Source organism: Chenopodium quinoa, unplaced genomic scaffold (assembly GCF_001683475.1).
Source record: "Chenopodium quinoa cultivar QQ74 unplaced genomic scaffold, ASM168347v1, whole genome shotgun sequence".
In the NCBI taxonomy this organism is placed as follows: Eukaryota; Viridiplantae; Streptophyta; class Magnoliopsida; order Caryophyllales; family Amaranthaceae; genus Chenopodium; species Chenopodium quinoa.
The window spans coordinates 5,557,259-5,582,281 of record NW_018745684.1 but is presented as its reverse complement, the minus strand read 5'-3'; the positions used below and the strand labels follow the sequence as shown (position 1 = coordinate 5,582,281).

The 25,023-nt window shown below is 34.3% G+C and overlaps 2 protein-coding genes across 5 annotated transcripts; one reads left to right on the top strand and one right to left on the bottom strand.

Annotated features, from left to right (window-relative positions):
- Positions 1-6,321, top strand: LOC110717682 (uncharacterized GPI-anchored protein At1g61900-like). 3 transcript variants are annotated; one of them, XM_021896445.1, is made up of 8 exons: positions 1-808; positions 1,334-1,466; positions 1,946-2,800; positions 3,796-4,041; positions 4,151-4,165; positions 4,429-4,569; positions 5,034-5,081; positions 6,054-6,321. In XM_021896445.1, the coding sequence occupies exons 2-8, from the start codon at positions 1,418-1,420 to the stop codon at positions 6,125-6,127; spliced, it is 1,428 nt and encodes a 475-aa protein (XP_021752137.1). In that variant the 5' UTR covers positions 1-808; positions 1,334-1,417; the 3' UTR covers positions 6,128-6,321. The 3 variants fall into 3 exon arrangements, with proteins under 3 accessions (XP_021752137.1, XP_021752135.1, XP_021752136.1); XM_021896443.1 differs by having other exon boundaries at positions 6-808; positions 4,145-4,165; XM_021896444.1 differs by having other exon boundaries at positions 10-808; positions 1,949-2,800; positions 4,145-4,165.
- A 1,208-nt stretch (positions 6,322-7,529) lies between these two features.
- On the bottom strand, positions 7,530-15,541 carry LOC110717683 (peroxisomal membrane protein 13-like). 2 transcript variants are annotated; one of them, XM_021896446.1, is made up of 5 exons: positions 15,384-15,541; positions 14,400-14,636; positions 13,950-14,278; positions 8,671-8,763; positions 7,530-8,057 (listed from the first exon to the last, which is right to left on the bottom strand). In XM_021896446.1, the coding sequence occupies exons 1-5, from the start codon at positions 15,403-15,405 to the stop codon at positions 7,839-7,841; spliced, it is 900 nt and encodes a 299-aa protein (XP_021752138.1). In that variant the 5' UTR covers positions 15,406-15,541; the 3' UTR covers positions 7,530-7,838. The 2 variants fall into 2 exon arrangements, with proteins under 2 accessions (XP_021752138.1, XP_021752139.1); XM_021896447.1 differs by having other exon boundaries at positions 14,403-14,636.
- Between the last annotated feature and the right edge of the window lie 9,482 nt (positions 15,542-25,023).

The following is a 25,023-nucleotide window of genomic DNA, read 5'->3' as shown; positions in this document are numbered from 1 at the left end:
ACAAACTAATTACTTGTAACACTTAAATACTTAATTAGCATCCATCCATCCAATTAATTAAGGTATCACAATTACTTGTACAAGTTAACATTATAGATTTTTACAAAACCATGAAGAATTGTTATGCTCCCAAAAAAAAAAAGAAAAGTGATTTAAAACCTATTATAATCCAACATCACATAATGTAACCTGCTGTTAAAGAAATCAAGTTGTTTTATCTTAATGGCCTCACTTTCAGCAGTAAAATTTGGACCAACAAATGCCAGAATCCAATGGCTCACAATCTCATCATCTTCCCTAATCCAACCCCAAAAACCAGGTTTCAATAACCTTAATCAAATGACCCAAAAGATTTGGGATACTATTACCAAAACATTTGGGGTACCCTTTTTTAGTTTTTCTCTCTAAAAGAGGAAAGTAAACTTTCTCTCTCTTCCCCACAAAACTATCTTTCTAGAGAGAGAAAAAGGCAAGCACTACTCTACTACAGAGACTGCTACTACTGATAATAACACTTTCTCTCTCTTACCCGCCAATTATTATGACTAGAATTTTTTAGGGTTCATAGATTTGTAGCAAAATTTTTGGTTTCTGGGTTGATTGTGAAATCAAGAAATCAATTTGGGTTTTTTTTTGGGTAAAACCCTAAAAATAAAGAACTTCCCTTTTTACCTTATATAGATATTATATTAAAATTAAAAGGAAAAGTTTGCATTGACAGAGGAATCTTCTGGAATCAGCCGTTAACAAATCATCATTCACATTTACTCTTCCCTTTTTCTGGGTTTGTTGCCTTTTCTCATTTGAGGTATGTTTCTCTATGTTCAATGCAATATTCAGCTCTTCTTCAATTAGATTTTTATATTTTTTGCTGTTTTTATTTTTATATCTTGTTTTAGATGTTGCACAGGATTTTTTATTTTTTTTCCTGGGTTTTTGTGATTTTCTTAGTTTGGGGAAATTCTTGATTTGGATTTGATTTGATATTCTGGGTAATCTTGTTGGTTTAATAAAAAAGGGTCTTTTTTGTTTTTGTTTTTTTTCTTATCTGGGGAAATGGTAAAATTTATCAGTTTCAGAAGTTAATTTGCTTAGTCCTTGAGCTGAACTAGTGATTTAAAGTTTGAATTGTAAATTTTACCATGCCCAGTTTATGTCAGATTAGGTGTTGGTTAAAAAAAAAATGTAATTTATTTACTTGATTGATATTTGACCAACCAAGTAACGATATATAATGGTTTAATTTGGTATGTTTGTGGTTTGGATTGTGTTTCTGTAATTTTAAAGTTCATGTACTAGCCAAACCTCAACTTCATTGTTCTACTATGGACAGGCTTTGTCTTATGGCTCGGATAAGTCATTGGACCGTCGAATTTATATCTTGAGGGGGTGTCTTCGAGGATCTCGATGTTGCCTAATGGTTAGTGGCACTATGGACTGTAGAAGGACGGTGGATCTTCTCAAGGGTAAAGAGATCTTTCTGATTTTGCTGTAGCTGTTTTATGTTTTACCTGTGGTGATCATGATTTGTCTATATTTTGCTGCCATTCAAATCATAGAAGTGTCTAACTTCTCAAGTCCGTATTAATGATATAATGCTTTGCTTGAGCTTTTGATCTTGTTGTTTATGTTTCTTACTGTAGACTATGTGGAAATTGTTGTAGATGATGTCTTAAAATTGGTTGATGATTTTGCAAGACAGTGAGTGGAGACTATTCATCAAATACGTGTATTGCTATTTTCGTTTTGTGAAAATCCTTGTTGAGGATCCATATCTTAGCTTACAAAGATTGTTGCTAGCCTGCTTGTTGTTGCTAGATTTTACATAGCTTATGTTGTTGTTCTGCTTTGTATATTATAGCTTCTTGTTCTGAATATGCATGTCTCTGTATATTTCATCCCGCTACATCATCATCTCCTGTCAATGCATTCTTATTTTTCATAGCAGGTACTTTATGCCAGAGGTTCTTGCTATTTACTATCTGGTTTTCCACATTCGAAGATGTGGTGTTTTTGAAAGTGCTAGCTGAACAGTATCATCTTCCTTCTCATCATAAGCTTGATAAGTTGCCGACCACAGGGGCTTTTCAACCAATTCAGATATCACCATCTGTCATTCCTCACGATCCAATTCCCGATGAATCTAATTCTCCAATGTATCCTAGATTTCCAATGATATACACGCCTGTATTGACAGGGAAATGTCCTGTAAACTTCTCTGCCATATCAGACGTCATTGAGAGAACTGCTCTTGATTGTTCTCAACCGTTAGCATCCTATGTTGGAAATGTTATATGCTGTCCCCAATTTAGTAGTCTGCTCCGTATTTTCCAGGGTTACCACAGCACAATTTCCGATAAGTTGGTTTTTCAAGATGCTACTGCTGATGATTGTTTCTCAGACATTATTAGCATTCTTGCTAGCAAAGGGGCAAATAGCTCCATTTCACGGCTTTGTTCTGTTAAACCATCAAATATTACGGGGGGATCCTGTCCTGTGAAAGATGTAAATTCATTTGAAAAAATTGTGAACACAAGTCTGTTGTTAGATTCCTGCAGCACTGTTGACCTTCTAAAGGAGTGCTGTAGACCTGTTTGCCAACCCGCGATTACAGATTCTGCACTTCAGCTCTCAGGACAACTAGCAGCCAGTGATGGAAAAAATGCGGCAGGTGGAGCTATAAATATTGACACACTTAATGATTGTAGAGGAGTTGTCTTTTCATGGCTTTCAAGGAAACTCTCAGCAGATGCTGCAAATACTGCTTTCAGGATAGTTTCTAGTTGTAAAGTCAATAAAGGTACAGTATTTGATGTTTGTATTACTGATGTGTTGTGCTTAATACTGCCATTAGATGTAGTATCTTGAGTCTGCTTTATGCCTTCTTTTGCTCATTTTTGTTAAAATGTCTTTATACTAGATGGGTCTCTTTTTGTTTGTTTGGCATTTTATCAAGGTAATACTGAGAAGAAAAAAAAAATCTCCATTATCGTCCCTTAGGATAATATTGATTATTTGCAAAAAGGAATAGGGGTTCAGAGGAATAGAAGTGCTCTGAACATCCATCTGTTGCCACTTTCCCAGTGTTAATTGAAGGCAAAGGTTTTCTCAGCGTTAATTTAGATTGTCTTGAAAGCTCCTTTCTTCCCAATTTTCTTCTTGTTCATGTTTACCTGATTTTAATAGGGATTCCAAGAACCTTTTTTTTTTTTTGTTCTTACTGACATGTTATATTGGCTTCAAGCTGAATCACCATCATAACAATTTTAGTTCATCTATCAATAATATTCTCTCTGATTTTGCTGCCTGTTTTATGATCTCATTTTTCAAGGTTAGCAACTTATGCATGCTGTAAATTCAAATAATATGAATCCATAGGAGTAACAACTTTTTGAATTTGCTGATATATTAGTTTAGGGCTTTATTATTTTCATGTGACAGTATAGAGTAGCAAATAATGCCTGTCCTTGATTTAGCTCTTCCCCATGTCACTATAGAGACATGATTGTATTTCAGGTACTTGCATATTGAAATTGATGACTGATTAGTGATGCCTGCTGAGCAGCTGGAGGCAAATTAGGATATGAGCAAATATATACATAGATTACATGCCATTAATTATTAACTTTTATGGCATCAGATCAACAAAGAGTTGTGGTCGAAAGGTCATTGTTATTGTTTTGACTTGAGATTTTAGTTTGGCGACTAAACAAACTGGGTTATTGATCTTTTGAGAGATACAAATTCTTGCCTCATTGAATTATTTAACCTCTAATAAGTGATTTCCTTATGCAGTTTGTCCGTTGCAGTTCAGACATCCGTTAGAAGTAGTTGAGCAATGCCGTAACACAGCTGCTCCTGGTCCTTCCTGTTGCAGCTCATTAAATAGCTATATTAATGGGGTTCAGAAGCAAATGTTGATTACAAATAAGCAAGCAATCATTTGTTCAACTATGTTTGCATCAATGTTACAGAAGGCCGGAGTTATGGCAAATGTTTATGAACTTTGTGATGTGTACTTGAAAGATTTTTCAATCCAAGGTACAAAGATAACTCTATTTTTGGTTTATTTTGCTGTATTGCTTCTTATTATATCTGTCTGACTTTATAATTTTTCCTTGCATGGATCTGTTTTTGGACGCAGTAACAGCATATGGACAGCAAGGTCTGCACTTTTTCTTCTCTGAGATATGTGTAATTTAATGATAATATTTGTTGATTACAATGTCTATGAATTTTCCCAATGGATTTTCATTGAGCTCCATTAATAAATTATTGAAGCTTATGCTTTTTTTTTGGCCCCCTTTTGTCAGAAACGGTTTATCTGACCCTGTTATATTGCGCTTTGACTTTGCTCTTTTTTTTTGCCCCCCCCCCCCTCCTCTTCTGTTCTGTTGACACCTGATTCTCACTCTTCTGGAAATGCAGGTTGTCTACTTCGAAGTCAGCCAGCAGATATTGTGTATGACAATGTAACAGGCTATAGTTTCACTTGTGACTTAAATGACAATATCGGAGCTCCCTGGCCTTCATCGTCTTCTATGTCGTCCTATTCCCTGTGTGCTCCAGGTAACTCGGAAAAAAATACTCTATAGTTCTAGTTTTGTTTGTTACTGTAACTTGTATATGGGTTACCAATTATTTGTCATCCTTCCCTCTCTTTTTGCGAGGGTCAGATAAGTGCTCTATCCTTCATCCAGAGGCTTTTTTTGGCAATGGGCATTAGTACTGATAGATGGGGAAAACTTAATCTACCATATCCCACCCAAAACATGCCATAACAACATGCATTTTAAGATTTTCACAATACCATTTACTTGATCTGTGTCATGAAACATATAAGCAAATCAAAGTATACCACATACTTTCAACTTTATTTGGGATGTATTATCCGGAAATGGTAGAGCTAGTAATTAGATGTCCCTATTTATCTGAAGTGTGCTCCTTTTTTTTTTATTTTTTTTTTTGTTGGGCTCACTACTACTGCGTATATATGACAATATCACCTGATTAATTTTGTGCTGTCGATGCAGAAATGTCATTACCAGCTCTTCCAAAGTCAAAGCATTCAGGAAGTCACGGTATGTCTACAACAGTATAACCCCGTTAATATTGCAGCTTTATTGATAGTGTTTACATTTTTTTTTTGGACTGTTAGTTTACACATTTCTGTCCAAAGCCCTTAACTAGTAAAGAGTGTTTTGTTTGTGAAGTTAAATTACTAAGAATTACTAACTATGCCCTTATCTAAGAGAAAGTCAAATGCTAATGTTTGTTTGGAGAATATAAATTAAAATTTTCATTTCTTGTTATGATAGTTGCATATCACTGCCTATGGAATGTTTCCAGTTTGTACGAACTCCAATGACACTGCAATTGGTGTTGAAAATGATAGGCTTACACATAGTAATGGCATGTTGTTATTGCAATGCTGAGCCTATGTTCAAATTTTGTGTGGTATAGTTTTAGCAACCACTTTAACCAAATCACAAAAGCAACAAACAATTTGCACATCCACAGTTGTGCAATTTGGTTTGTTGTGCAATTTGGTTTTTTAAAATGTAGCAAATAATTCACGAGTATTTTATTAGATCTATCAATAGAGTAATGTATTAGTGATTTTTTTTATTATTAGCCGATTGTCCAAGTCGTTATTTTATAAAACCAAGTTGAAATTTTGAAAATGGTAGTAACAACCTTGATACCGGGAAAAGAAAGCGGAGGGGGGTGGGGGTGTGGAGAATAGTCATTTCAAAGTCTTGGGTTCCACCAAGCTGTAAGTATGACCATTCACTGAAGTTCAGTTTAAATTTATATTCAAGCGTCCTAATACGGAGTACTAGTTTAATTTAAAACTCTATACACGGAAGAAATTGGAAACTGACTGGGAGTATTGTTTGTGATTATTGTTTTATTTATTGTGCTATCTTGTCTTTTTTGTCTGAAGTCAATTAAGGCTTCTGATCCATTGCCTGAAATTTGAGCTATACTTTACTAGCCTTCTAATCTTATATGCTAATTGGCTGACATGCATGTGCTACGGTATATTGCAGGTTATCATCGTGGTGGATGGGAGCTCAGTATACCCATTTTTCTAGTTTTTGTAATCAGTGTAATTTTGTACTGAGTATATTTTGTTGCGAGAGGGAGGAATGTAGGCGAGTTGTATCTGGTCGAGAAGGGCATATGGGGAGTGTAGTTTGTTGCTAGGATTTGATGTATATTGTTAGATAATACTTTTTCATGTATAGTAGCTGCTGTTTTTTCCACGAATTTTCTATTATTTCTTTTTCTTTCCTTAATACAGCTGGGTTTGACTTATCTAGTCTGCTTTAGGTGAGATGAGTTAATAATGGAATGACAGGAATCAACAAGTTAGCTGTTGGATGTGGAGAATGTTTGAGGGACAGGTTGTCCTTAAAGAAGTGCCCTTCATTTCAATCCGAAAGGCTATCTCATTCTTATAGGTGGTTGGATCCCTGTTTTCTAGTCGCGAATTCCGTAAATTCAAGCATAAAATTGTGATAGTGACTTAGCAACTAATAGCAAATGTGAAAGTTGAGGAAGCTAACATGGAAACTTTATATTGGGAGATATCTTTATCAATTACTCAAGAATGAACAGTCCCAGGTTGCCCCCTAGATGATGTGGGTTCTAGTTACATGTCATAGAACCCATCCTGTTGAGACTTGAGAGCGTTTACTTCTCCCTCTTTCCTATATAGCCAGTGCCAAGTATACGGCTTGGCACCGGGAGTTTGAGTTTGACGAGTGTTGGATTTTGACCTGAAATGATCTTGATTTTACAAGATTAGAAAATTGATACAACTACCAATAGTTGAAATTTTTATATATATACAGTTTTAAGGTTTAAAGAATCTTATTCTTAGCTGCCACTCTATCTTGATCATTATCTGTGAAAATAATGGTATTGCCATTGTTTACATGAAAAAGAGTCAAACTTTTCAAAAACAGATAGCATTATCAAATTAAAAAGATGTATCCTGTATTCCTATGGCTTTGTATACTTTGTTTGAATTGTACAAGTACTGTATTCAATAATTGATGACCTTGTAAAAAAAAAAAATAAAAAATAAAAAATAAAAAAAAATTAATTGATGACACTGGCCATAAAACAAATTATTACACTTGTGTTATAGATGTCAACTAATTTACTTAATTAAAGATTTAGAGGTAGTATAAAAAACAAAGGATTAAATCCCGTCTATAATAATTGTCTTAATAAAAACCTGACAACACTAGTCGCATGTAGTATTGTAATCACATATATTTAGAGTTAACTAATCGCATGTAATCACATATATTTGGAGTTAAATTTTTTTTTTGTTTTTTTTTTTTTTTTGTTTGTTTGTTTTTTAAGATTAGTGCTATAGGCCAACGAGAACTTATAACCAGCTTAATCAACTAATTGGTCTTGTGATTTACTAATTTTAAAACTTTAGCTTAGGTTGAGAAGTAAAAAATAAAAGGAAATTTAGGGACTTAGGGTAGAACTATTATATTTAAATATGCATTTTTTTTTTTCAAAGAACACAACTTTATTCATAATACTTCAGACTCCCATTACAGAGTAGGAACTTCAAAGTGAGCGCCAATCACAATAGCACAAACAAAGTAGTAGCTTAAAGCATTTATAGCACATTTTATACATCAATGAGATATAGAGAAAATGAACAAGCTATTATACAAGACATACAGAATTGCAGAAATAATGGTACCAAAATCTAACTCATTTCCCTGTGTAGGAGAGAGGCTTTTGTCGCTCTCTAGCATCCTGCAGAGTCCAGATTGAGATCATAGAGCAAAAAAAGTCCTGCATTATCTTCTAGCATCATTGCCCCATACGTTATCCCATGCGCCAGCAGGTGCAGATTTTGGTCCCTCTAGGAGTCTCTGATCATTCTGCATGTCTGGTCCTGGCAATGGAAGGCCATTTGGGCCTGCAGGGCCAATCTTATTCGATTTTCTTCTTAGCCCCAAAATTCTAAATACAAATCTGGCCAATTCGCCATATAGCATACCACCTCGGTCGAAGAGCTGCAATAATGATATGGCTCATCAAAATACTAATATAGTAAATATACTACATGAAGAAAAAAGAACGTTCTAAATTTGGAGTTTTGGACGCATATGCAGCAGGAGACAATTTTTTTTTTTTCTTTTTTTTAAAAGGTGCTATATTCTAATAGGTCAGCCGAACATTAAAAACTTTACTTCATGATGTGGTTCTACTATAAAAAACAGAAAAGACAGGACAGCCTACTCGCACAGCCAAAGTAAAGAAGTGACACAATTCACACAAACCAAAATTCTAACTTCATATGCATCAAACACAAGAAATTAAAAGTTTTGCACAAGTGACTAAGTGAGCAACTAAAGTATAGGTCAACCATTCTAGTCTCCAACACCCTAATATTTGTACGATGAAGTAGGTGTGCACACGTCCGTTACAGCTTAAAATTTGAACACACTGAATCACATAAACACAAGATAGTGACTGAAAGGCAGCCTTTTCTTTCTTCTTTTGTCCACAATGTCAAACAAATCATACTTGTTTTGGTCCACAGCCTGATTTTCCCAAGTTTTGATGAATACTAATGCTATGATCAGAATAGCTACAAAGGTTAAAGCAGTGAAATAAGCTGCATACCTGTAAGAGTGCAGACATGAAAAAATGAACAGCTTGTGTGTTCTGATCCACAAGAAGAGATATCCGTCCAAAAAAATTTACCACTCCTTCCATCTGACATCAATGTAAATATATGAAGAGTCAGCAATGATATTTTAAAATTCACCATCAATAGGACATTGTACTCTCAGGACTTGACAAACATAGTACTCTCTCAGTTACTTTTCTAAGGATAAGTTCGAATTTTTTTCATGGGTATTAAGAAAAATGCTTTGGGAGTAGGTAAAATGTGATTATATATTTTGAAAGTAGGTAAAATCTTGGTACACAGGAATATTTGCTTTGGGAGTAGGTAAATATTTTTGTTAAATGGGATAATTGCTTTGGGATTATGTAAATATTTTGGTAAATGAGAATAGTTGTTTAGGGATTATGTAAATATGAGGGGGTGTAAAAATATTACTTTAAATAGAAACATAACCAAAGAAAGGGAACGACCAAAATAGAAACATAACCATAGAAAAGGCACGGAGGGAGTACTAAAACTGATACAATCACTACAAGAAAGTAAAATAAAGTAGCATGACGTATAGGCGCCCAGCAAAAGGAAAATTGGCAATAAGAATAATAATTTGAAAAGGAATCTCTTCCATTCCTCATGTACTTGATAAATAAAAAATCAAATTTCAGATAAGAGTTCCACGATTTGCTTAGTGAATGAACTTTGAGAGCAAAGGTGATACAAGAAAAGTACAGTAAGAAGGAATACTTCAACAATGATTCAAAGGTCACCCTTCCTTTGCAACCTTTTCAAAGTTCACATCTGTCTCTTAGATGATTAATGTTTATATATGTCCAAGAAACTGATTGAGAACTTGTGTTTGTTTGAGACTTGGACAAGGCACCAGTCTGGCAATGCAGCATAAAATAGGGTATGTACTGGGCAAGACCGAGAACAAGAGACTCATGTAACTTTGTGGTACATTACAATAGCTTTTTCTTTAGTTTGCCAATAATGTATTGACACACCACATTAGTTGCTTATTTTCAACGTACATAAAGTGTAGAACTTTCACACTATTGAAAGTAACTAATACATAATTATTGTGTAGAGGAAAGATTGGCTACAGCTGCCAATAGGTAGAAACGGACCCTCCACAACTTACAAGAGTAAAACTGATAAGCATCCAAAGAATAACAACAGCCTTATACTATCTCAGAAAGTATTCTTGTTTGCATTGCACTGGACTCTCAATAAAGCTGTCATCCATTATTTACAATATGTTTGACGTGTATTACATTCTCTTTCCTAAGAGGTATTACAAGTAATCTCAGTACTGGAAGGGAGTATAGGCAACCAACTATCATCCCATATTAGTGTAAAGCTTTAAGCTAAATTCCAAGATTGTCCAAGATTTCAATAAGTGAAAAGACAGAAGCAAAGATCATAAGATGATGGAACAAAAACAACAGGAATAGGCTCATTGACACTGATTCTTTTAATTGGCTGAAACTTGAAGTGGACACATTTACAAGTGCCAAGAATGCAAAAGGTTCCAACGATTGAAGTTTGCATGGAAAAAAGGGAGAGAGGTGAAGAAACAAACAATGGACACATTTAGAAGTGTCAAGAACGCTACTTCCAAGAATTGTATTCACCGGGACAAATGGAAGAGGGAAAAGAAGGTATCATGGAGGGGCTGGACAAGGATTAAGCTTACATTGCTTCCCCAAGCAAGGGTGATGCGTTTGTACTTTGTAGATACTACACTAAGGTTTTGGTGTTTTTGTCGGGTCTCAAATGGAGGTGAACAAAAACATTGCTAAACTTCGGAATCAAATGGATCCAAATGATAGCCCAATCCACCACAGGTTAAATGTCAAACAAGCTCAAAACGTAAGCTTGCTGGAAAGAAAATTCAAAGAGCTCTGCAAAATATCTTACATCATGAAGTGTGAACCTGTTACCTAAAAGATCATTTATTTATTTATTTATTTATTTTTTAAAATTAATTAAAACCCTTTCCTAAGAATACTAGAAACCTAATACTTCCTCTGTCCCTAAATACTTGCCCTATTTTTCTTTTCACAATTTTTTGTATGCAGCCTGTTGTACCGTGCGGCAGGAGTTACTCGGTCAGGGTTAGTCGAGTTTCTCGATCAGGGGTCACTCGAGTTTCTCAGTCAGGGGTTACTCGAGTTGCCGGGGTTACTCGAGTTACTCGGTCAGGGGTTACTCGTTTTTTTTAAGTAACCCCTGACCTAGTAACCCCTCAAGTAATCCATGACCGAACCCCTCGAGTAACCCCTGAATGAAAAACCCCTGACTGAACTTTCTAGTAACTAGAGGTGTCAAAACCACATCCAATCCGACCCAATCCAAAATCGATCCGAAAAATATCCGATTTAGATTTTGACTTGTGTGAACACAATAATTTAGCATGACTCAACTCTAAAAATTGACCCGATACGACTCGATCTCATCAAACCCGATCCGAACATCCGAATTGACACCTTTACAAGTAACCCTTGATCGAATTACTGGAGTAACCCTTGATCGAACTCTTTAAATAACTCCTAACGAGTAACCCCTAACTGAGTAACTAAAGTAACCCATGACTGAGTAACCCCTCGAGTAACCCCTCGAGTAATCCTTGACCGAGTAACTCGAGAAACTCTTGACCGAGTAACCCCTGAAGTAACCCTTGATCGAGTGAACCCCTGTCCGAACCCAACCCCTCAAGTAACCCCTAACCGAGTAACTCGAGTAACCCTAACTGAATAACTCGGGTAACCCCTAACAAAATAAATCGGGTAACCCCTGCCACCAAAAAGTTGTTGTTTCCTTTTTAGTTCACCCCTTTAACTTCATCTTATCCTTTTTTAGTTGTGGAGACCACAACTATAATCTCACAACCACTACATCTAACCCCACCACTTTTCTCTCTAATCAACTCATTTCAACCAACGATTAAAGAAGTAACTCCACCCCTTTGAGGGAGTAATACCATGTATAGGAAAACACCCCATGCTACGAATGAAAAGGAAAAATATTGCCAACATAAAAACGAAGCATAATTGACAAAATAGAAATTTACTTCCAAACTCAGTCCATTGTCTCGCCAACATCAGGCCATTGGAAACTTAACTCGGGCCCATTCCAGCTGACCTTTCAAAGCTCCCACACCAAAGGGTAACCCATTAATTCATCACCCAATCATATTAACCAACCATGCAATTATTGTGTTTTCAACATGTCAACCGCCATGTGGGGTCTGTCAAGGAGATCCACTAAAACCATATATTTTCATATTTGTGCATATAAGTACTATCAGGTACGGTGATGCAAATGTGAGGGGAGAATACCATCAAGGTAGCAAAGTAGGCTCTCATCATTTCGCATATCCTCATTGATAATGACTAAGCCTTTTACCTAGAAGCAAACCTCCTATCCATGAAACACTAGAAAAGAGGAAAAGCTCTAACCTTAATAATACAAGAAGGGTGTGAGAGGTTTGTTAAAACCTCTCAAGCAAAAAATAACTTAAAATCTTTTTGCTTAAAAATATACCCTGGATACTTGGAATGCATTTCAGCGAAAATCGTGCTCTAAAAATGTGGTGATGATGCAACTGTGAAAACCAAGTACCACCATGGCTATGGATGGGAAGTCAAACTCCACTAATGAACAATAGAAACTCCAATGAAGAAGACAGACCACATAATAAACGGGTGTTTAATAGTCTGATTTCAAGAAATGGAACATGGAGCCAGAATATAGTTCGAACGTATGAAGCCTATTAACGAACAACTAGGTGAAAAGATTTCTCAGCATCACAACCCTTCATAATATAAAGACACAATAATCTTGAACTGAACCAATGATGGAAACTACTCATTTAAAATTGGATATAGATGCCTCCACCAAGAGTACACATTACTATGACAATGACTGCAAATTAGCAATGGAAGATTTGTCTATTGAAGATACAAAATGCTCTTCCATTAGGTTATCGTCAGAAGGTGGGAGACAGCTGCTTCATAAACCTATGACCACATCTTCAGATATGGTGCTGTGGTGCAGTAACCAACCATATATGGAAGGGGTGCCAACTAGCAATCAACTAGGGGTTAGATAATATAATTCTTATAAACTAGTGGATTAGCAATCAAGTCTTATTTCTGAGATAACAACAAGTTCCAACTTCCAGCTAAACATCTATTTCAGAACTGCACTTTGGTCAAGAGCTCAATTTGGGTCTGGAAATATACAGTGATAATGGAAAATCCCCAAAACAGCTGGAACACTAGCAAAAGTGGAAGTATCATATGACACAGCCATCAAGAGTGGGTCTGGAAATATACAGTGATAATGGAAAATCCCCAAAACAGCTGGAACACTAGCAAAAGTGGAAGTATCATATGACACAGCCATCAAGAGTAAGCAAGATAAAAGCACAAGAGTAGTGATGTCTCAATATGACAGCCAAAAAATGCCTATCTAGGATTCCTTTCTAATTATGTAAGATCCAAATTTTGTTCCAATTAACGTGTTTTTCAGGTTGTTGGGTATAGAATAAGGTAGGACTAGGCTGGATTGAGCAAGGAACTAACGTAATGCTTCAATGGATACAAGATGAGCAGTGAAGAATTCGGCTTTGAGCATTCTCAATGTAAGCCTTGGGGCATTGTATCGAGATCTGCAGTGGTTGCAACAAAACATGGCAAAGGAGCGAGCAAGGATTGAACTTTAAAAATCCCAAAGGGTGAGGGAACCACCATGGACTCCATAATAATCTCAAATTTATCAAGAGCTCACTGTAAGACTATCTTATACTATAAAATTAGTTTGCTGCAACCACTAAACTACCCCACCCCCCCACCAAAAACAGCCAAGAGATTAGCCAAGGCAAGGGCGCAACAATGAAAGAATGGAACTGAATTTGGACTGTCTTCTTATCCAAAAACGAGAGGCAAGGTAGCACACAATTGAACCAAAGAAAAAGCACTACGATCACAGCATCACAAACAAATATACATCCTAAGCAACAAGCTGGGGCACAAAGAAATGATTAACAGATTGATCAAACCTAACAACTTAAGCATTGATAAACACAGTGAATGAGAAATAAGAACTAAAAATAACTAGGTCAAATAGAGAAATTCAAATGACTTCCACAAATGACATCAAAAAGCCGTTAAGTCACATCCAGATGTCCACAAGATTAAGTCTAATATACATGCAGAAAATCTATAGATTAAAATTATAAAAAAAAAAATGCAAAGAGGTTGATACTTACCACACGAAGAAAAGAAATCCAAAACCCAGGAGGGGATGGAGGAGGATTATTGGGATCTTGGGGTCCGAAGGGACCACCCATCCCCATTCCCATTCCCGTTCCATAACCACCCATGCTTCCTCCCAAGCCACTATTGTACATCCCTCCTCCACCATACATTCCAGAACCATAAAGTCCGCCACCATATCCTCCACCAATGCCCCCTCCAATTCCCCCTCTATACATGCTACTACCGTACATACCCCCGCTCATTCCTCCATATCCCCCACCAATTGAATTATACATCCCTGATCCATATCCAGAGTTATACGTCATGCCAGAATTGTATCCTGCAAATAACAGTTTATCAAACGGTTCAGAAGCATAGTAGCAGCATCATAACTCCAGTGCTTCTAACAAAGCTCTTGTTCTGATATACTCCTATATGTCTCAATGAATAAAAAATACAACTACCTCCGTAACTGCTGTTTCCGATATTATTCTCCCAAGGCCTTGTCGGAAGAGGCCTGCCAACCGCATTTGTGTTAACAGTATTATTTCGATCAGAAGTTGAAACGATTTCTCCAGGCTTTGCAGTCCCAGAAGCTTCTACGACATCACTTGTAGTACCAGCTGAAGGGGGTCTAAATGGCGCTGGACCAGATGACGATCCAGATCTTTCCCAAGGTTTCGGCGGAGGGCCACTAGCTGCAGAAAGAAACAATATGCCTCGTTAGTGAAATTACACCGTATTAACTCGAATAAGGGGAAAAAATGTTCCCCTTGCTGAATTAAACCCAGCAATGGAGTAGGTAGATAATTTAACAGCAACTTAGTCACTCCAAGAGTCAATCCCAAGACCTTGCAAAAGCTGAATTATGGTCCATACATACTTTCATTATGTAAATTTTAATATCAGCAGTTATTCAGCACAAGCTGTCCAAAACTCGATAAAATCCCAAAATATAGAAAAAAACAAAAAAAAAAAAATACAATTTTACACCTTATAACAGCAGCCGTAATTTGTTAATTTCCTCAATTTCTCTTTCTTTTTCTTCAATTTCTAATACGGAGGTATATCCAGATCAAGCAAAATCTTCAATTCTACACCAAAGAGCCACTAATCTCAAAAAATTGGCATGCAATACAGAATAATTCCTAAAACCAAGATCAATATTCAATACCCCAAATTAATCAATCTTGCCAAAACTACCCAATTACTCAACTCAATTGCAAAGTTGCAGAAAAATCGTAACTAAAAGCGAAAACCCTAATCAATTCAATCAATCGCATCGATAATTACGACATGAAAAGGTAAAAATTCGAAATCAAACACATAACATCCACAGAAACCCTAAAATTAACGGAAATCAATAACCAAAAGTAGAGCAAAAAAATAACACAATTAATCAAGGAAATTGATGGAAAATGGAGAATTGGAGAAGGGAAAAACACCTCCTTGTGTTGTCGTCGCCATTGGCGACTCTCAAGAAGATTGAGAGAAAGCGCCAAGAAAAGAAGAGGAGAAGAGAGAGAAAGAAGAGACAGAAACAGCTAGTCGTACAACATCATACATTCATGATTCATACTCGTTATAATTAATTAGATTAAGATTAATTATCATATTACAACGACCGTCAAAAATAAAATATGTAGCCGCGTTTTTTCAACTGATTGGGTTTTCTTTCTCTTGGGTTGTAGCCTTCAAGAGTGTGTTGTGTTTCCGTCAACACGACACGCGCTTGAAGGTATGCTTGATCGAGCCAAGTTATTGTGATTTTTAAATTTAAATGGATTCAAGATCAATTCAACTAAAAGATTAATTTTTTAATATAGAAGTTTTTAGAGAAATATATTACATATCACAACAATCAGAGATATGAAAGGTCCCCTCCTATCACAGGAGGTGGGTGAGGAATTGAGGATCGAACCCTCGCCATTTAGGGGAGGATGGCCACTCCATGAGCCTCCTGCAATTATAATTATTAAAATGAAATTAAACTATAATTATTTTTGCTGAGGTTAAATTATTTTTTTACGGATTAAAACTATTCTTGCTTATTCACTAAAGTACTATATTTGTTTTTAAATGATGAACTAAACTTATTTTTGTTGAACTTAACTTATTTACTGAATTGAAATTATTTTTACTAAATACAGTTTGCATAAGTTAAGGAAATGTGTAAAGTTTACAAGATATTATCATGTGGATCTTTCTACTAATTCATTTTAGTGTTTTTATTATACATAATATACACTAATGCATATCAAATTATAGTATAAGATCAAAGGTGAACTTTATAGATGTCATCGTGTTATGAAAAAGAAATATTAAAAGGTTATGAGGATATATTATACCAAGTAAAATAATCCTACATTTGCAAAAATATTTAGGTTAATTCTTGATTGTCCATTTTGGGGCTAATTTGTTTTGGATGATTTTCATTTTGTGTGTAAATAAGTTTGAGTTAAATCGATGAAAATCATTACACCCTAGGTAATTTGGGGTTGATTCAATTATTTCGATTTTGATTTTCAGCTGGTGTTGATATTATTATGTCTCGATTTGAATAACTCAATTCATCATATAGATATGGGTGAGTTTTCACATACTATGTGTATATAATTTAATTTTTTGCTTTGAATATTATTATTGTTGTCGTCGTATACATTTTAAAAAGTGTTAGCAATTAAAGAATTTTTTTTATAAAAATTTAAAATATAAGTTTAAAGGGAAAACATGTGCATACACTCTAAATTTTATAAAATGATTTTAGTGAATTCGTTCAATTAAATGGAAGGGGAGGAGAAGTGCAGAGAGATAGAGTATGCATCGAGGAATTTTTCAGTTGAAAGAGAGAATCAATAACTCGATGTAATCCCCCGTATTTTTTAAATATTTTATAAATGAATTTTTATTTTATTTTTAATATTTAAAATTTATTTTAAAAGTTTCAAAGTATTTTTGGGTGGAAAAATATTTTACTCCAGTAGGATTTCTATGAACCTATATCCTACAATTCATGATCATAAAAAAAACAAAGCCTAACCCATTTTGTTTATTTAATTGGCCCATTATTTTCGTGAGGCTCAATCCTACCCTACTTACCCTACAATTTCCCTCCTATAAGTATCCCATGAATCCCTAAAATTTTCCCCACATCAAAGGTTAGTCTTATTTCTTTCTCCTTATTTTTTTTTTATTCCTTTTCTTTTTTTTTTTTTTCTTTTTCCTTTCTTTTTTCTTTCTTTCTTTTTCCCCTCCTTTCATACGTGAGCATGGCTCACTATTTCCCAACAACTGCCGCCACCGGCCCCGCCGGACTCCGGCTGCCGTCGCCACCATCGACTGTCAGCGACCCACCACCGACCCAGCAGCTGGCCCACATGGCCCTCTTCTTCCTCCTTTTTATTTTTACTATTTTGTATAATTTCTACATGTAATTGTTTGAGTTTTGATTTTGTAGTATAAAGTTTATGTTTTTAGTATCAAAACTATATTTTGATGTTATAAAAGTTAAAATTTCAGATTATTAATGTTGGTATGATTTTCAGATTTTATGAATTCTAAAACCTAGGGTTTTAATTTATGTAAATTGGGATTTTAGGGTTCTAATGAGCAATTTAGTTGGGGTTTTTGTTCCTATTGTATTTCTAATGATTAATTAAGCTTAAAAACATGTTTTAAAGGAAGTTATAAGGAGTTTTAATCAAGTGGTATCTGGGTGCTTAGGTTAGATTTTAATTACCACTAAAGCCAATTTTAAAGTTTTTAGGCGCCTAACGCTTTAAATCTAGAGAGTTTGATTTAACTACATTATTTTAAGTGTAATTTAATTTTCAAAAATTATTTAATTTTAATAAATTTAATTCGGCATTTCAAAAAAAAAATGTATTTATTTGTTATATATATATTTTCGAGTTATTTAATTATTTTGAAATAAAATAAATTTGATTATTTATTTATTCTTAACTTGTGTGCTTATTTTAATTTATCGGTGAGATTTGGGTAGTATTAGGAAGGGCGTATAGGATAGATTTTTTTTCTTTCTATATGCATTGTAATTAATTCTTTTGTGCTTTTATTCTTTTAAGAAGTGATTATGCAAGTTATTTAATTTTGTATGTTTTACGTAAATGGTGCAATTTGAGTGTGATCATCTAGTATCATGTTTAAGGTGTAAAGAATGTAATATGGAAGGATATGTGATGATTTGTGCTATGTGATATGTGTAAATAATTATTATGTGAAGCATGTAATTATGTGACTATTAATTTATGTCTATTTAATGATGTTGTTTACTTAATGCTTGGATTTTGGTGGGGATTGAATCAATGCAACTCTTTTATTTATTTTTCTTCTGTGTAGGAATGATTGAAATTTAATAATCATTTCCTTTGAAAGTGATTTATTAGGGGAAATCGTGTGGCCGTGTCCACCTTTCTACCTTAATATATATATATATATATATTTAATGATCATGAATGCGATGTGTTGAGCAAGTAGAGTTCTTTTGTGTTGACGTTGGCCTAAGAGTGCGTTATATTTTTAGGCAGAGAAGGAGGATGGCTAGCAACGATGTTTTAGCTAATGCCATTAGGCTACTAGCTGAGAACTTGAACCAAAACCGCAATGATAATCCTGATCCCCCTGGTGAGATGTTTAAGAAGCTTGCTCAACTCAAGGCACCATACTTTAAGGGAGGTGGAGACCCCTTTTCTAGAGAATTAGGTTAGGGAGTTTTGTAATACCCGTATTTTTGAAACGTATTTTCTAATTAATTAATATTTTCTAAAAATGGTATTTTAGTAATTTATTTTACTATTTGAATTTTAGAGCCAAAATGATATTTGAATTTTGGCACTAAAAACATTTTAAAACTCAATTATTATTATGGATTTTTGGATAAGATTTATTATCCATTTATTTTATTTTAAAAACCGGATTATTTATATATATTTTGGATATTTTAATTGAGCAAAATTTATATTTTCTTATTTGATTTAAAAGGGTCGAATTTCCCTAATTAATTAGCTAGGATTTTTGGATTATCTATGTGTAGAAAATCTGATTTTCTTAGTTAAATTAATTAGTGAATAATTGGTATTTTTCTAATTAATTATTTTATACAAAATATATTATTTACACAATCATTTTTATTCCTTAAAAACTAGCAAAATAATTGCCTAAATATTTAAAGGGGGGTTCGAAAATATGAGCTTAGGAAAGCTCAAATTTTCGGCCACTATATTGTATTTTGAGCAAAATTAGTTTGGTAGTTTTTGTATTTTAACTATCTTCCTCAGTTCTATTATTTTCCTTAATTTTTATTTTCCATCTCCTAAATATTTGACATCTTATTTCCCTACCTTAAATCATTCTTGATTATTCCCCAAGCAAAGACATTTACCATTTAATATTTCATGACTACATACTTACCTTATTTCTTCATTACTTAATCACCATAATCTAGACATCCATAATTCTTTAGCTCTCTTCTCCAAGTAATTTCCTTAAACCAATTTACCATAGTTCTTCTTACATTCTCCTACCATAATTCTTACATGAGCTAGCTTATAAATACCCCCTCATACCTCTCATATTCTTCACACCAAAAACTCAATTCTCTTCTTCTCTTTTACTCTTCTTTTCCCTCAACCTTTTCCTACTTTTCTTCTCCTCTTTTATAAAAGAAAATTAGCTCGTATATCTTTGGAGCCAATTTTCAGGCACTTCTGGTCAGTTTTGGGGTTTTTCTATTTCACAGAAAATTGTTCCTCTTGAAAAATCCTTGAGGTTAGGATCAAGAATCACCCAATTCAAAGTTATCTTGAATGAGTTATAGCCTCTGCAAGTTCTGCCTATTCTTTCCAACGCAAATTCAATTCTCTTTAATCCTATTCCTTTATTTTCTTCATGGTTAGTTTTCTAAAATATAAATACTTATTTCAAGCTATAATTTTATATTAAAGTATTATTTTAAAAAGAGTTTTATAGTCCATGCACATTGAATTTGGGTTTATGTCTAAAGATGTTGTGATAACCTTATGGTTATGTTCATTATTATTACTAGGTGTATTCGTGATTGAACTTTGAAAGTGCGAATTGTTAATTGATATTTGGAACCAAGGTACGTTTAGGTGGCTAGATACCTTCGAAAGTGATTGGTTTGAATAGCATGTTTTATATGATTTTTATGATGATTGAATTAAATTGAATTAAATTATGATCTATGAAATAAAGCATGTTTTAAAAATTGGTTTTGATAAATGAATTGGAGGATTGATTTCATATTATGTTTTGAATGGTTTGAAATTATTATGTTTAAAGGAGTTTGGCTTTTATAAGTATGTTGGATTGTTTTAAAAGAGTTTTTGAAACAAAAAAAAAGGTTTGATTTTAAAAGCTTGTTAAATTAAATACAAAAGGAGTTTTTGAAAAGTTTGAATTTATTCAAAGAGGAATTTAAAGAGGATTTATTGAATTATTTATTAAAAAGCTTTACAAGCATGATTATTATATTAATCCCAGTATGCGGATTCATTGAAGACTATGGACTTTGTATGACCTAGTCTTTCCTCAAGAATAGCCTTGAAATAGTAAAAGACTAGCTTGGGGGGTGTGCACACTTAGAGAGGAGATTGAGTTTTCGAAAATAATTGATTTTACTAATCATTATTATTGAGTTATTGAGTTTTTGGAATTATTGAAAATTGGTTTTCAAAAGAGGAATTGGTGAGGAATTGGTTTTCAAAAGAGGAATTGGTTTTATAAATCGTTTTTATTGAATTATTGAGTTATTGGAGTTGTTTTGAGAATATTGAGAATTGGTTTTGAAACTATGAGTTTTGGAATTATTGGATTAACATTGGAATTGGTTTTTAAAAGCATGTTGCAAATAAATTGAGTTTACTTATTTTGCACTTATCGTACTTAACATATTTTGCTAATCTGTATTCCTATATGTTTTGGTTCGCCTGTTTACCTTAATGGTAAGCAATGTTGACTATTTTCAGGTGGAGTCAATATTTGAGCGTAAGGGAGTCCGGGATGTTCTTCACCTAGATTAGGAATGTTGGTCTTTGTTTATTTATGAGTACTCATGACAATGGTTTCTATTTATAACTATTATTAATAAAGAAAGAGTTTGAATTTCCGCTGCAAGTATTGGTTTTGGTTAGTAGTTTGAGTAGCCGTGCGTAGTCACGCGGCGGTAATACACCTAAGTCTATCTCTACGGTATAATTATACGTATTGTACTAGTATTTCCGTAGAGTGAGATTTGGGGGTGTTACAAGTTTAATAAGATCTTTGCTGCTTTGAATTGCCTTGAGAGTATGAGAGTTGATCAAGCTGCCATGTATTTGAAGGAAGAGGCACATATTTGGTGGAGGGATAATGGAGATGTGATTCGTGCTGAGGCTAATTTTGATTGGGGGACATTCAAGACCAAACTTAGAGAGAAGTTCTATCCACCATTCTTAAGGAATCAAAAGGCACAAGAGTTTATTAATCTGCAAATGAACAACATGTCGATTTGCTCCTAAAGTAGTACCTACTGAGGAGTTGAAGTCTTAAAGATTTGAGCAAGGTTTGACTAAGCAATTACAAAAGGATCGGACTTGGCTGGAAAGACCTTTAAGACTCTTGATAAGGTTTATAGAAGAGTAACGCACGTGTACAATTTGAATGTTAGGAGTGCGACTGAGAGTGTGAGTGTTGGAGAAAAGCGTAAGGATTTTGGGAATTCGAGTAATCAAGGTAGCTACAAGAAGCCAAGGAATGAGAATTTCCAAAATAGGAATTTTCAGAATAATGGAGGATCTTCTAGACCTACAGGCCAAGCTGAGAGGCATTACAACTGTAGGAGATGTGGCAAGGATCATCCTGGAAAGGATTGTGATGGGAACATGGTTGTGTATAGGTTCTATAACAAGAAGGGTCATAGGGAGTTTGAGTGTTTCTCCAAACTGAAGCAACAAGGTGGGAACAAGTTTACTCCAACAATCAATCAAGGAGGGAATTCGAATGGTCATATTGGGAATGCAAAGAACGAAAATGTTGGCAACAACAACTCCGGGAATCAAGGAAAGAATTTCACTCCAGGTCGTGTGTCTGTAATGAGCATGAAGGAATCTAAAAGGTCTTCTGATGTTGTCACTAATAACTTTTCTATTCATTCTATTTATGTTAAAGCTATGTTTGATTCTGGAGCCACCTATTCTTTTATTTCTAGTTCTGTTGTGAAACGGTTAGAATTAGTTGAGCCGAATTCGATTGACTTGCCTATTAGTTTACCTACTGGTGAAGTTGTGAGGTGCACCAAGGTACATAAGGGTTTACCTTTGAGGATTGGAGAGACTGATTTTCCATCCGATCTTATAGAACTTAAGTTGGGTGACCTTGATGTTATCTTGGGAATGGATTAGTTGCCCACTTATAAAGCTAAGATTGATTGTGAGGTACAAAAGGTTTATTTAAGGAGTCCTTTGGGAAAGACTGTGTCTTACAGACATTTTGGAAAACCAAAAGGTATTGGGATTATTTCTGCAATGAAGTCGAAACTTGTGAGTAAGGGGTATCCTTTGTTCTTTTGTTGTGTGCAAGACTTGGAAATTAATAATAAGGTGAATGTGGAAGATGTGCCAAATGTGAATGAATTTTTGGATGTATTTCCAGAAGAGATTTCTAGTATGCCACCAAAGAGGGAATTAGAGTTGACAATAGATTTGGTTCCTAGAACGGCACCGATTTCTAAGGCACCATATAGAATGGCACCTGCTGAGATGGGGGAGTTGAAAGTACAATTGCAAGAATTATTAGATAAGGGATATATTAGGCCAAGTGCATCTCCTTGGGGAGCACCAGTTTTGTTTGTGAAGAAGAAAGATAGGAGCATGAGACTGTATATTGACTATAGAGAATTGAATAATGTGACAATAAAGAATAAGTACCCACTGCCCAGGAACGATGATTTATTTGTTTGATCAATTGAAGGGAGCTAGCGTGTTTCCAAGATTGATTTATGTTCGGGGTACCATCAACTGAGAGTTGCTGATAAGGACATACCTAAGACTGCTTTTAGGACTAGATATGGGCACTATGAGTTTACATATATGTCTTTTGGGTTGACCAATGCACCTACAATATTTATGGATTTGATGAATCGAGTATTCCATGAGTATTTGGATAGTTTGTGGTTGTTTGCATTAATGATATTTTGGTATACTTGAGAAGTGAGGAAGAGCACAATGAGCATTTAAGGACTGTGCTTAGGACTCTTAAAGACAACAAGTTGTATGCTAAGTTTTTGAAGTGCGAGTTCTGGTTAGAGAAGGTTGCATTTTTGGGACATTATGTGTCTAAAGAAGGTGTTTCTGTCGATCTAGCAAAGGTTCAAGCAGTGAGTGAGTGGCCTACACCTAAGAATGTGTCTGACATAAGGAGTTTCTTAGGTTTAGCCAGTTATTATAGACGGTTTGTGAAGGATTTTTCGAAAATTGCTAGACCGTTAACTACCTTGATGAAGAAGGAAAGTAAGTTTGAATGGGATGAGAAGTGTGAACAAGCCTTTCAAACTGTTAAAGAGCGTTTAACTACTGCGCCTGTTTTAGCCTTACCTAATGGAAGCAATAGATTTGAAGTCTATATTGATGCTTCGAAGAATGGATTAGGGTGTGTGTTGCAACAAAATGGGAAGGTGATAGCGTATGCTTCTCGCCAAGTCAAACCTTATGAAGTTAATTACCCTACACATGATCTTGAGCTTGCGGTTATAGTGTTTTTATTGAAGATTTGGAGGCATTATTTGTATGGGGTAAGGTGTAAGATCTTTACGGATCACAAAAGTCTCAAGTATATTTTCTCTCAGACAAATCTCAATATGAGACAGAGGCGTTGGTTGGAGTTGTTCAATGACTATGACGTAAGCATACAGTACCATGAAGGGAAAGCAAATGTTGTTGCGGATGCCTTAAGTAGGAAATCAAGTCATGGTGTGAAGGCTTTAATTGTGCTTGACAAGTTATGTGAATATATGAAGCGTTTGAACTTGGAGGTTGTGAACTATGGTGAACTAGAGGCAATGTTGAGTGCTCTTTTACGTGGGAGTTTATTGTTGGATAAAATAAAAGAGAGTCAGAAAGGTGATGAAAGAATCCAATCAATTAAGGAGAAAATGAGCCAAGGGAAAAATGTAGATTTCAAGATCCATGATGATGGAAGTTTGAGTTACAAAGAAAGGTGGTGCCACTAGTGCAAAACTAACCTTAAGTAACAACTATAAAGTGTTACATAAAGTGATAGAAGTGTTATTATAGACAATAGGTAACACTTTAGTGGGTGATACATCCGCCCATGTTACCTAAGGTCTCATGTAACACTTTGGGTAAAGTATAGTAACACTTTTTAAAGTGTTACTATAAACTCTCTTATGTAACAGTTTTTTATATTATAGGTATCACTTTTAAAGTGTTACTTTTTATTTCTTAGGTAACACTTACTTATCTTTAGTATCATTTTTCAATCATTTAGTAACACCTTATCTGACATTGTGTATCACTTTTACGAACTAATGTAACACCTCGTTGATTATTAGGTAACATTTTTCAATCATCATTTGACATATAGTATCACCATATTCAATATTATGTATCACTTTTTGCAAACTAATGTAGCACCTTATTAATCAATTGGTAATAGTAATTATTATTATTATTATTATTATTATTATTATTATTATTATTATTATTATTATTATTATTATTATTATTATTATTATTATTTATTATTATTATTATTATTATTATTATTATTATTATTATTATTATTATTATTATTATTATTATTATTATTATTATTATTATTATTATTATTATTATTATTATTATTATTATTTTATTATTATTATTATTATTATTATTATTATTATTATTCACTAGTAGAAAAAGTGTAATCGGCACTAGTTCAAAGCCGACTTAGGGCACCGGTTCAAACTAGTGCCCTTAACATAAATTAAGGGCACCGATTTTCCCTTGAATCGGTGCCTTTTATGCCTAAATAAAAGTAAAATTGATAAACCATTATATATATAAA